General features: G+C 32.1%; 2 protein-coding genes across 2 annotated transcripts; both read right to left on the bottom strand.

Annotated features, from left to right (window-relative positions):
• Positions 1–877: 877 nt before the first annotated feature.
• Positions 878–2497, bottom strand: LOC121227842 (polygalacturonase-like). The gene is made up of 4 exons (XM_041110699.1): positions 2329–2497; positions 1930–2238; positions 1290–1805; positions 878–1213 (listed from the first exon to the last, which is right to left on the bottom strand). The coding sequence occupies exons 1-4, from the start codon at positions 2467–2469 to the stop codon at positions 956–958; spliced, it is 1224 nt and encodes a 407-aa protein (XP_040966633.1). The 5' UTR covers positions 2470–2497; the 3' UTR covers positions 878–955.
• A 7107-nt stretch (positions 2498–9604) lies between these two features.
• LOC121202810 (polygalacturonase-like) lies at positions 9605–11225 on the bottom strand. Its single transcript, XM_041110700.1, has 4 exons — positions 11057–11225; positions 10657–10965; positions 10017–10532; positions 9605–9940 (listed from the first exon to the last, which is right to left on the bottom strand). The coding sequence occupies exons 1-4, from the start codon at positions 11195–11197 to the stop codon at positions 9683–9685; spliced, it is 1224 nt and encodes a 407-aa protein (XP_040966634.1). The 5' UTR covers positions 11198–11225; the 3' UTR covers positions 9605–9682.
• Between the last annotated feature and the right edge of the window lie 1667 nt (positions 11226–12892).

Here is a 12892-nt window from a genome sequence, read left to right on the forward strand (position 1 = left end):
TTTTAAAGGTTTTCAAAACGTAAGCGACTGTCTTGGAACTGCAAAGCGATATGTCCTAACTTACTGGATGTAGCATTTTGTCGTTTCGAGATAGGGATTTCTAAAAAGGCTAACTTAGTGTCAATACTATGATACAAGTGAACCCAAATTTTCAAAAATCAAAATATTTTAAAGAGGATTACATCTTAAAATCTTTTAAATTTTCGACATTTAAAGACATTTGATAATCAATTAGGTACCAATTTTTGGGCGTTACGAGGGTGCTAATCCTTCCTCGTACGTAACCGACTCCTGAACTCGTTCTTTTGATTTCGTAGACCAAAACCGATGATTTTAAAACAAAATGTTTTAAAGGTGATCCAATCACACCTAAAAAGATTGGTGGCGACTCCCATTTTCGTTTTTAAAAAAGTCGATTCCCATTTTCCAAAACTCGATTTAAAAATGGTTTCGACAAAAAATAATTGTTTTATATAATATGAATAAATATATTAATTACATCTTCTTCCATGAAAAATGTAAATTCAACGGAAAAAGAAACAAACCAATGCACAAATATAATCATATGTTTAAGCACACAAATAATACAAGAATATGTTGTGCAAAAAATTTGGACGACGAACATTTATTTTAATTAGAATCTCGAATTTAATATTTTATTTTTCCTTAAAAGTACTGCATTGGAAGATGGATTTAATAAAAAAATTATACTTAGATAAAGAAAACTTCAATAATTAATTCTAATTCAATATAGAAACTCAGTAATGGTTTTGTTATTAGTTTAAATGAACTAAATTTTATCACATTTCGCCTCTTTGTATTGATGTGTATATTAAAAGCATTGAATTCATAGCAAAAGTTTATTAATAGCAAAGAATTAAAATGAAAAATAATTGTTTTTATATAATATGAATAAATATATTAATTACAATTGCATTGAATTTGTTGGTATGCTTTAAGCGGAGGCACTAGGGGTTTTTGGGACGGGGCCGGAACATGGAATCGGGTTTAATTTGCCACTAGTTATAGGCTTGACATTCAAACATTGGGATGTTGCGGGTTCAGCTCCGTTGTGCTTAATGTCAATGTCCGCAAGTTCCACATTTTGACATGGCGAAGAACCGCTGCAAATAAACTTGATAGCTTCTGGAAGCGCAGATGTGCCACGGATGTTCTTGAAGCTAATGTTGCTTAGTTTAACTTTGGATTCTTCCTGCATCAACACAACAATGATTCAATCATCGATTAAATATTGTCACTCAATTAGGATTTTGATAAGAATGTTATACATTTTTCTTGCATTTATTCCATGGGCAATATTGTTGATCAATTAGGATAGGGGAAGAGACATTATTCATGGTAATATCCTCAAAATGTATTTCTGATACTGCCCCACCATGTTCGCCTGGCCAAGTTTTGATTCGAGCTCCATTCAAAGTATTAGTGATGGTGCAGTTTGAGATTTTGATTCCCTCAACTGGCTCTTCATTTTGGAACTTTCCAAGACTACCGATACTTATACCATGTCCTGGTCCACAAGTTATTTCTTTTATGACCATATTTTTAGTGCCATCTCCGATAGAAATACAATCATCACCAGTTTTAATGTCAGAGGCAATAATATTGACCCCCTCTGATTTGCCCATGTGAATCCCATCTGTGTTTGGGCTCTCGTCCGGTGCCTCTATCTTCAAATGTTCGAAGGTAATGTTTTTGCAAGCAAAAACATTAATGTGGAATAGTTTACTGTCTTTGCTAGTTATGTCTTGTATCAATGCATTGGTCACAAAGTCAAACCTTATATTCTGTTTAATTTTTGAGTTAGAAAAGTAACACACGAAAAAAAGATGTTAGTTATAATTATATTTTGATAATAATAATAAGAGGAAAAAGAATAAATAAATTCTGGCAAGAGGGAAGAAAGCTGACAACGGGAAGTTTGGAACGAAATTCACGATTCTCGCAAGTATTCTTCTCATAAGCAATGCTTCCTTGACCATCGAAAATTCCTCCGCCAAACATTTTGAAATTTTCAACACTATAGAATCTAACCCAATTAGGGTCTTTGAAAGCACTAGGATCAGCCGGAGCCTGTATAGTGCCCTGAACATTAATCTCAATAGGAGCCTTGCATGGACCTTCTAAGTTTACTTTTGATAATAAATATGTCCCTTTAGGAATCACAACTGTTGATGGAGTTACAGAGGCACATGCTTCTTTCCAAGCATCCAAAAATGGCTAAAATGAAATGAATAAACACATCAGTTTGAAATATAAATTTTCATATTTTCACCTTTGGGGTACAAAGTTAAGAGCAATTGAACTTGCCTTACTCAAATCCGTTTTCCCGTCAGCTTTTGCGCCAAACTTGGCAACAACATCAAAAGCATCTGACTGGACTTTAGAGGCTGAAATGAATAATAATAAAAGTACAAACATGGAAGGAACAATACTAAGGTGTGGTGCCATGTTTTTATTTGGTTTTGAAATTAAAGGAAGAATGGTTTTTCCTTTTGTTTTGTTCCAAATATATAGAAAGTTTGAGAAAATTACAACCAATCAAATATATTACTATTTAATCAATTTGGAAAAGTCATATGGCCAAGCTTCAATTTCTATGATAAGCTTGTTTCTTTAATATCAACTTCGCACGGTTAGATAGTTTTGTGGTTAATTTTTTCACAACTTGAATAATTTAAACTATGTGAAAGGATTTGATTATGGAAAGATTGAAAAGTATTATTTTATATTTTATCTTCAAAATAATATCTTTACTAGATGGTGGCGAATATAATTATGTTCCGTCAAATTTATAATTGTTATTTCGAAATGTATAATCCTAATTATTCAATAAAAATTGTTGATATAGGAATGTGGTTTGGTGGTTGACGAAGGTTCACACCATATTGCCGAAAGCAATTCTGGTGGTTTCTGGCACTCTTCTCAATCACTGTTTTCCTGGCCCTATAATACCTAGCCGAGCTAACATTCACCCCGGACTTTTGTAACGCTGGGGTTCGTACAAGTGTACACAGCCGTTATCAAGTAATAAGTAAGTATCGAGTTATCGTCTCCACAGGTATTGTATTTGTGTTAAATCACTTAATTGTAAAATGATATTAACAACTTGGTAAATAAAAACACATTATGATTTGGAAGTGACGATTAAAATTAAGTATATTAAAATAAATTCAACAATCCCTATTGCAATTTATCCTAAACATGCAACTATACGAATGAAATAGATTTTAGCAGAGTTAAACACAATTTGCAACAATTATAATAGAAATAAACTGGTACAATTTCTTTAATTAAACTCAATTTATTATCATCACGCTTAATAATATTCAGAAAAACATTCTATGGCAACTCGATCTTTCATGAGTTTGGAAACCACATTCGGTCCTTTTGGAATCCTTTACTTAGTAAATACGTTGTTTATTGATCCTTATTTACTAAGGGTTTCTTAACATTCGTGTGAGGTAATAGAGACGTGTTAGGTTTGAAACAGTTTAATCACACAAATCTAAAAACTATGCAGATAACAGAGCTTGGTTGGAGCTGTTATGCAACCTACAATTTAATCGTGTTAGGATCTAAATTGAGCATGCACATTTCAATTATGTTTCCACTAGCCGTCGTCTGGTTAGGATCTCTAAGCTAATTCAAGTGCATTTCAATCACGTATGAACGAAATATAGACTTGATTTTAATTGAAAACATAATTGATTGAGGCACAAACATTATAAGCATGAATCAAATAAATATTATTTAATCAAAATAATCATCCTAGCTTAAATAAAATTAAGCTAACATTGTTGTAAGCAAGAACAAAGAACACATAGCAAACATTTTTAGATTAAATTAAAGAAAGAAAAGATTAAACCCAAATCAAAGTGGCTATCGCCCAAGACTCTGACTGACGAGGCTTTTTCGCTCCTTCGCTTTGCTCCTTTGCTGATGGCTCTCCAAGGTGGCCGACCAAGGGCTCTTTAAGAGGCTTAATTGCTAAAATCTCTATGAAGAGATGATGCTAGCCGTGGGAAATGGAAAATGCTAAGAGAATTTAGAGAGAAGAGAGAATGATGAATGATGAGGGATGAATAGAAATGTGAGAGTGAGGTCTTATTTATAGGTGAATAGAGAAAGATAGTTTACCAAAAATAGGAGTTTTTATCTTTTGAATCATCTTCCATGGGTGGCCGGCCATAATTTGAGGAAGTTGAGCTGATTTTTGCTTGATTTTTTGTCAATTTGAGTGCCGCAATAACTCGGGACTGAGACTCGGCGAAGTGCAAATCTTCATGTAAATCTTTAATTTCTTCAACTCTTCCAGGACCTTGTGCAATTAAACCAGAGAGTGGGCCATGTGCAGCCAAATTTTGGGTTGACTTGATCCCCAATTTGGACGGTTTTGTAATCAAATAAAGCTACTAGACCTATCCAAAATAAATCAATGAATTAGAGGACAAAAGAAAGAAATTTATCCAATTTAATTAATTAATCAAAACCCAAATTATTAATGAAAAATTTTAGAATGAATTATTAAATATAGTTTTATATTTTATTATTTAATTTAATCATGTATGGCCCACTTTATGTCATAAAAATATAATATGCTGAAATTATTTTAAAATAAGCCATTTTATGCATGAAAACTATATAATAAAGATCAAATCAGAAAAAGAGACTAACCACTGAGAATCTAAAAGCAAAAACTCCAAATCGCATCAACAAATTCCGTGATCTTTAAGTGATAATCGCAAAATACACAAACATTACAATTAATCTCGATGTAAAAATCATTCCTCTCTAAAAACCTCTTTACAGTTGAACAAAATTTTGTCTCATTCTCCATTTTGGGGTTAAATTTTTTTTATATGTAATAAGTAAATATAAAATGGTGTCATGTCATTATCGAATAATGTGGTTAATAAGTCCTCAATAGATTCAGACGTTCGAGAAGAAAGACATTGTGCAAGTTTGTCAAAGAAGCTTTGGAGATTAGAAAAGCACTAGGTTTGGCTGTGGACTGGAAAGACCAAGTAATTATTAGTGGCCTATTCAATTTAGAAATTAGATATCAATCTTGATTGTGTTGGAAACATTCATTTAGAAAATGATTTTTTAAACAACAAAAAAATTAAAAAAATTCTAAAACTAAGTAATTTTCATATTTATAGGGACAAACCCTTTCACCAATATCATACTTGTGTTCTGAATTAGGCGGTCTAAGTCTTTTCTCAACATTCTACCGATAAATCTTCTTAACTATTCACAAACCTCAGCTAGTTTGTAACACCATTAACCCGTATCCGTTGCCGGAATAGGGTTACAGGGTATTACCGATCATTATAGAACATTTATAGATCAAACATATAATTTGCTATTCATTTTCCAAGATTACTTATAACCTCCCTTAATTGGACCCTCAAGGCCCAATATGAACATTAGAAACAAATCAGGACTAAATCGAAACCTCATAAAATTTTTCCCAAAATTTTCAAAATTTCACTTATGAATATTACCACTCACGCTCGTGTGGTCAGACTGTGTGATTACACACGCCCGTGTAACTCTCTGTTTTTGACATCATCAACAAATTAGGGGCACACAGCTAAGGCACACACCCGTGTGCTTAGGCCGTGTAGTAAATTAATTCCTCAAAAGTAGCTACAAACTTCACACGGCCAGGGCACATGCCCATGTCCCTAGACCGTGTCTCTCACACGGCTAAGACACACGGCTGTGTCTCAGTCGTGTCTCAACCGTGTGGCCAACATTGAGCATTCTGTTTCATTTAATTAAGGTGTAGGGGACACAAAGCCGGACCACATGCCCATGTACCCAGGTCGTGCGTCACACACGGCTTAGACACAAGCCCGTGTATCTTACTCGTGTGGATAAAATAAGGCCATTTCATAGCCCTATTTCTCAGCCAACTTTAACCATTTTCCTGCATGAAAACTTACATGTATATGCCAACCAACCCAACCAATTTCCATCATCCAATTTGATATATTACTAATCTTAATCAAGCTCATAAATTTACCTTTTCTTTATTTCACAAAATATGTCTCATGAAAAGTGTTGTTTAACTTGTTAAACATATAAAACTTATCATATAACACCATACCATACCAAGTCATCGCAAGATACACATTACTAACCATTCCAATGGCTAGTTTACAAATCAACATATTACTTCATCATTTGGCCACATTAGCCTATACATGTCATTATATCAAAACAAGTTTATCATTTATACCAAGATCATGGAGTTGATAGTGTGATGATTGCTCCGACTCGAGTCCAACCTTCACGAGCTTCGAGCACTATAAAATAGGAAAATAAACCTAGTAAGAATTATATGTTTAGTAAGTTCATATAACTAAAACTACACTTACCAATCATTCTTAACAAGTAAATCAGATATAAACCAATTATCCATCAATTTAGCAAACTAGCAAATATTGCCTATTCACAATCATTCAACCAAATTGGTTAGTACAAAAACACTAATATGCATAAATGAGCTCATCATGTCATTTCTTCTTATTTCACCTATTATACCATTTCCGTTGAATCTTTGAATTTCCTATGGACCTTTCCTTTTCCAGTTGCACACCCGAGGTGCACATTCCCTTTTCAAATGGTACACACAAAGTGTACATTTCCTTTTCAAGTGTGCACACAAAGGGTACATTTTATTTTCAAGTGCACACACAAAGTGTACAAATACTTTTCAAGTGTACACACAAAGTGTACGTTTCCTTTTCAAGTGTACACACAAAGTCTACAAATCCTTTTCAAGTGTACACACAAAGTCTACAAATCCTTTTCAAGTGTACACACAAAGTGTACGTTTCCTTTTCAAGTGTCACCCTTTTAGGTGAAATTCCTTTTCGTAATGAGATCAAAAGATTACCCTTTTCAGAATAACCTTTACGACAATGTATGCAGGACCCCATTTACAAATGTAATCGCCTGTACAATCGGAAATCAATATTCGAACAGATTCTTGTACCTTTTCATCAATTACATATATCATTTGTCAATATTTTCATGCTACATATACATGTCATTTAAATATCATAATTCTCACAAGTCAATAATCAAATCAATACATTTTCATACTTAATTAAGTTATACGAACTTACCTTGACAATTGATCGTATCTTCTAATCAGAGACTTTTTCTTTTCCTTGACCTTTTCTTTGTTCGATATTTCTCCATCTGTATAAATAAATTTAATCATCAATTCTAGAATTTCCACATTCAATTGAGTCCATTTAACTTTCTAGGAAAAAGTACCATTTTGCCCCCAAACTTTTAATTAATTCCAATTTCGTCCCTAGGCTCGGAAATTGAAATTCATGATATTTACTCCTTATTCCAAGCCTAATCAAAATTCTAATATAACTTTCATAGCACATTTATTTCACAAATATTAGAATTTTTCCAAGAATTACACCACTTTAGTCCCTACACATGTTTTCACTAAAAATCACTTTGTAAAAGTTGTTTATCTATCAACAACCTTTCATTTTCAATCATAAACTTGCAATTTACAGCATATTATCAATGGAAAAATTTCTAAACTTTGATTTCTTTTCAAATTAATCCCCCAAAGAAAGAAATTAAGCTTTCCCAGTTTCAAAACTATGAAAATCACTAAAAACGGGACATAGAACTTACCAATTCAAGCTTAAAAAGTTTCCTTTCTCTCTCCTAGGGTTTCCATGTGCTTTATGAAGAAGATGATTAAAATAAGGTTTTTATTTCTATTTAATCATTTATCATATATTAATTAATTTCAATTTCCAATTTAGTCCTTGCCCTTTTTCAATTTTTGAATGGATGAATCACTAAAAATATCTACATATTTTTCATCGATGGTCTAACTTCTATATAAGGATGCTATTTGATCCTTATAGCTATTAGAATCCAACTTTGACATTTTATTCAATTTAGTCCTTTTTGTAATTAGACACTTAATCGATAAAATTTTTCCATAAAAATTTTCATGCAATATTCCTATTATATTACCTATCATTTTATGAAATTTAAACAATTTTATTTTTTGGACTTGAATTTGTTGTCCCGAAACCACTATTTCGATTTAACTGAAATTTGGGTTGTTGCATAGTTAAAGCGTAGGCTCTAATCCATGAACGGATGAAAGCTATGAAAACTTTCTATTGATGTTGGAGTGGTGAATATCGATGTCTCTTTATGGGCCAAAAATTGAAAATGTAAACATTCAAATTTAGAATTTTTTTTTGGAAATTAAATCTCAATAAAGTTTTACAATGTCGATGCTTCACATCGTGTGTGGTTGACCAAGCCTATGGTCTCTATTTATAGAAAAATTGCAAGAGTCTTGGTCAAACAAGAAGAAGAAAAATTATAACAACATTTTAAGAGAGAATATACAAAATTCTCTAGTAGGAATATGTATGGGCTTCAACACCCTTTACAGATAGCGTTGTCGCCCATCTTACGTGAGATGGGTCATTTGGTCTATCTGACATATGTGGTATAATTATTTGTGTTATTTAGAAATTTAATCGACTCATATAATTTAAGCAACCAAATAAAAAAATTTCTATTTCCCAAAATATTAATAATTTAATTAATCAATTGAAATAAATTTTACAAATTCACGCAATTAAATTAATTTTTCAAACCTAGTTCTAATTCTGTTAAATTCATGACATGTTTACCACACTAGAATCTATGGGTAAATGAATTTAATTATCTTGTTCAACAAGACTGCGCTAATTAATTAATTTAATTTTTACTTCAAGCATCAGTTAAGTGATTACTATTAATTAAATAATAACTCGATTAAATTAATTTAGTCTTTAAGTCATCTCTCTTTTATAACGAGAAATTCCATTCACTACAGATAGTGATACATTCGATCTTTTTCTATAATTCATCAATTTTATTTATTCATCTCATCAATTCAAATGCAAACCATCAAGGTTGTATAAAGCTAGTAGAGAGGCCCACTGGAAATATGATTAGAGCTCAAATAGTTTGCAATTTAGTGCCATGACCGATCTCTCCTTATTATATATCATTATGAAAACAACTCGCCAAGTGCTCGTCCAATGAATTTTTTCGTTTGTGCTTTAGCCTCATAGGATATCCTCAATCCTTTTAATTTATATCCGTTTACCCAAAATGATCTGGTCATATCTCATGGTAACCATTACATCTTCTTCCATGAAAAATGTAAAGTCAACGGAAAAAGAAACAAACCAATGCACAAATATAATCTTATGTTTAAGCACACAAATAATACAGGAATATGTTGTGCAAAAAATTTGGACGACGAACTTTCATTTTTTAATTAGAATCTCGAATTTAATATTTTATTTTTCCTTAAAAGTACTGCGTTGGAAGATGGATTTTATAAAAAAATTATACTTAGATAAAGAAAAATTCAATAACTAATTCTAATTCAATATAGAAACTCAATAATGGTTTTGTTATTAGTTTAAATGAACTAAATTTTATCACATTTCGGCTCTTTGTATTGATGTGTATATTAAAAGCATTGAATTCATAGCAAAAGTTTATTAATAGCAAAGAATTAAAATGAAAAATAATTATTTTTATATAATATGAATAAATATATTAATTACAATTGCATTGAATTTGTTGGTATGCTTTAAGCGGTGGCGCTAGGGGTTTTTGGGATAGGGCCGGAACATGGAATCGGGTTTAATTTGCCACTAGTTATAGGCTTGACATTCAAACATTGGGATGTTGCGGGTTCAGCTCCGTTGTGCTTAATATCAATGTCCGCAAGTTCCACATTTTGACATGGCGAAGAACCGCTGCAAATAAACTTGATAGCTTCTGGAAGCGCAGATGTGCCACGGATGTTCTTGAAGCTAATGTTGCTTAGTTTAACTTTGGATTCTTCCTGCATCAACACAACAATGATTCAATCATCGATTAAATATTGTCACTCAATTAGGATTTTGATAAGAATGTTATACATTTTTCTTGCATTTATTCCATGGGCAATATTGTTGATCAATTAGGATAGGGGAAGAGACATTATTCATGGTAATATCCTCAAAATGTATTTCTGATACTGCCCCACCATGTTCGCCTGGCCAAGTTTTGATTCGAGCTCCATTCGAAGTATTAGTGATGGTGCAGTTTGAGATTTTGATTCCCTCAACTGGCTCTTCATTTTGGAACTTTCCAAGACTACCGATACTTATACCATGTCCTGGTCCACAAGTTATTTCTTTTATGACCATATTTTTAGTGCCATCTCCGATAGAAATACAATCATCACCAGTTTTAATGTCAGAGGCAATAATATTGACCCCCTCTGATTTGCCCATGTGAATCCCATCTGTGTTTGGGCTCTCGTCCGGTGCCTCTATCTTCAAACGTTCGAGGGTAATGTTTTTGCAAGCAAAAACATTAATGTGGAATAGTTTACTGTCTTTGCTAGTTATGTCTTGTATCAATGCATTGGTCACAAAGTCAAACCTTATATTCTGTTTAATTTTTGAGTTAGCAAAGTAACACACGAAAAAAAGATGTTAGTTATAATTATATTTTGATAATAATAATAAGAGGAAAAAGAATAAATAAATTCTGGCAAGAGGGAAGAAAGCTGACAACGGGAAGTTTGGAACGAAATTCACGATTCTCGCAAGTATTCTTCTCATAAGCAATGCTTCCTTGACCATCGAAAATTCCTCCACCAAACATTTTGAAATTTTCAACACTATAGAATCTAACCCAATTAGGGTCTTTGAAAGCACTAGGAGCAGCCGGAGCCTGTATAGTGCCCTGAACATTAATCTCAATAGGAGCCTTGCATGGACCTTCTAAGTTTACTTTCGATAATAAATATGTCCCTTTAGGAATCAGAACTGTTGATGGAGTTACAGAGGCACATGCTTCTTTCCAAGCATCCAAAAATGGCTAAAATGAAATGAATAAACACATCAGTTTGAAATATAATTTTTTCATATTTTCACCTTTGGGGTACAAAGTTAAGAGCAATTGAACTTGCCTTACTCAAATCCGTTTTCCCGTCAGCTTTTGCGCCAAACTTGGCAACAACATCAAAAGCATCTGACTGGACTTTAGAGGCTGAAATGAATAATAATAAAAGTACAAACATGGAAGGAACAATATTAAGGTGTGGTGCCATGTTTTTATTTGGTTTTGAAATTAAAGGAAGAATGGCTTTTCCTTTTGTTTTGTTCCAAATATATAGAAAGTTTGAGAAAATTACAACCAATCAAATATATTACTATTTAATCAATTTGGAAAAGTCATATGGCCAAGCTTCAATTTCTATGATAAGCTTGTTTCTTTAATATCAACTTCGCACGGTTAGATAGTTTTGTGGTTAATTTTTTCACAACTTGAATAATTTAAACTATGTGAAAGGATTTGATTATGGAAAGATTCAAAAGTATTATTTTATATTTTATCTTCAAAATAATATCTTTACTAGATGGTGGCGAATATAATTATGTTCCGTCAAATTTATAATTGTTATTTCGAAATGTATAATCCTAATTATTCAATAAAAATTGTTGATACAGGAATGTGGCTTGGTGGTTGACGAAGGTTCACACCATATTGCCGAAAGCAATTCTGGTGGTTTTTGGCACTCTTCTCAATCACTGTTTTCCTGGCCCTATAATACCTAGCCGAGCTAACATTCATCCCGGCCTTCTGTAATGCTGGGGCTTGTACAAGTGTACACAGTCGTTATCAAGTAATAAGTAAGTATCGAGTTATCTTCTCCACAGGGATTGTATTTGTGCTAAATCACTTAATTGTAAAATTATATTAACAACTTGGTAAATAAAAACACATTATGATTTGGAAGTAATGATTAAAATTAAGTATATTAAAATAAATGCAACGATCCCTAATGCAATTTATCCTAAACATGCAACTATATGAATGAACTTGAATCTTCAAAACCTAATGTAGATGAAGTGAAGGAAGTATGGTTACCATTTTTCTCTCTCTATTTCATAATGTTTAAAGGAAGAACGGCTTTCAAATAGTTTTTGTTGGCTACAAACATAGCTTATATTTTGTAAAATATACTGCAAAATTTTCAACCTCTTGCTGAAAACCACAAGTCTGAGTTTGGTTGTAATGTTGAAAATTTCTGGTTGATTTTATATCTTACTCCATTCTTATTTTTTGAAATCCTTCAACAAATAGCTCTCATGAAAACAAAATTTTCTTTAATTTCTTTAGGCATGCCCTTATATGCATGAGCATCCTTAATCTTTCGCACCTGACCTTGTAAAGATTCATTAACATATTTTTATGGGGACTAGAAAAATCGTTCGTGCCCCTTTGAAACAACATTATCCATTTTGAAAACAATGCACAGGTTAAAAAAAACTAGTTTTTATCTATGTTTAGATATTGATACAATTAATACTCTTTATAATTTATTTGATTAGAAGAATAAAGAATAGAGAAAGTTTAATACTCACAATAATCAAGGAGGTGCTAGTGTATTTGATGATTACCAAAAGGTAAACTTTCCATTTTACAACAATTAATTCCCTTAATATTGGTGTGTGGTTTTGGTGTACTAAACAAAAACTAAAAATATAGTTCTTTAATACAAGAGAAGTTCATAAACATATGAACTATAGTTCTAACTTTTTGTCAAAATTGTCAACAATATTTAGCTATATTGCTTTGGCTCTTTACCTTTCTTGAAGTACCCAACATTCAATATATGCATCTTTCACATTTTCACACATATTATGATGATATGATCCTTCAAAGGCTCTACAAGAAATGGAAGTCTTAAAAGAATAGTACATTTTCATGACAAATACAAGTTCATATCATACATTGATTA

Source organism: Gossypium hirsutum, chromosome A04 (genome assembly GCF_007990345.1).
Source record: "Gossypium hirsutum isolate 1008001.06 chromosome A04, Gossypium_hirsutum_v2.1, whole genome shotgun sequence".
Taxonomy (NCBI): Eukaryota; Viridiplantae; Streptophyta; class Magnoliopsida; order Malvales; family Malvaceae; genus Gossypium; species Gossypium hirsutum.

Bases quoted from the DNA above. Each gene is read 5' to 3' on its own strand.
- LOC121227842 (XM_041110699.1), bottom strand. From the start codon at position 2,469: ATGGCACCACACCTTAGTATTGTTCCTTCCATGTTTGTACTTTTATTA. The intron at 1,806-1,929 runs GTCAGCTTTCTT...AAAATTAAACAG, and splicing joins TTCGTTCCAAACTTCCCGTT to AATATAAGGTTTGACTTTGT. The intron at 1,214-1,289 runs GTATAACATTCT...GTGTTGATGCAG, and splicing joins GGAATAAATGCAAGAAAAAT to GAAGAATCCAAAGTTAAACT.
- LOC121202810 (XM_041110700.1), bottom strand. From the start codon at position 11,197: ATGGCACCACACCTTAATATTGTTCCTTCCATGTTTGTACTTTTATTA. The intron at 10,533-10,656 runs GTCAGCTTTCTT...AAAATTAAACAG, and splicing joins TTCGTTCCAAACTTCCCGTT to AATATAAGGTTTGACTTTGT. The intron at 9,941-10,016 runs GTATAACATTCT...GTGTTGATGCAG, and splicing joins GGAATAAATGCAAGAAAAAT to GAAGAATCCAAAGTTAAACT.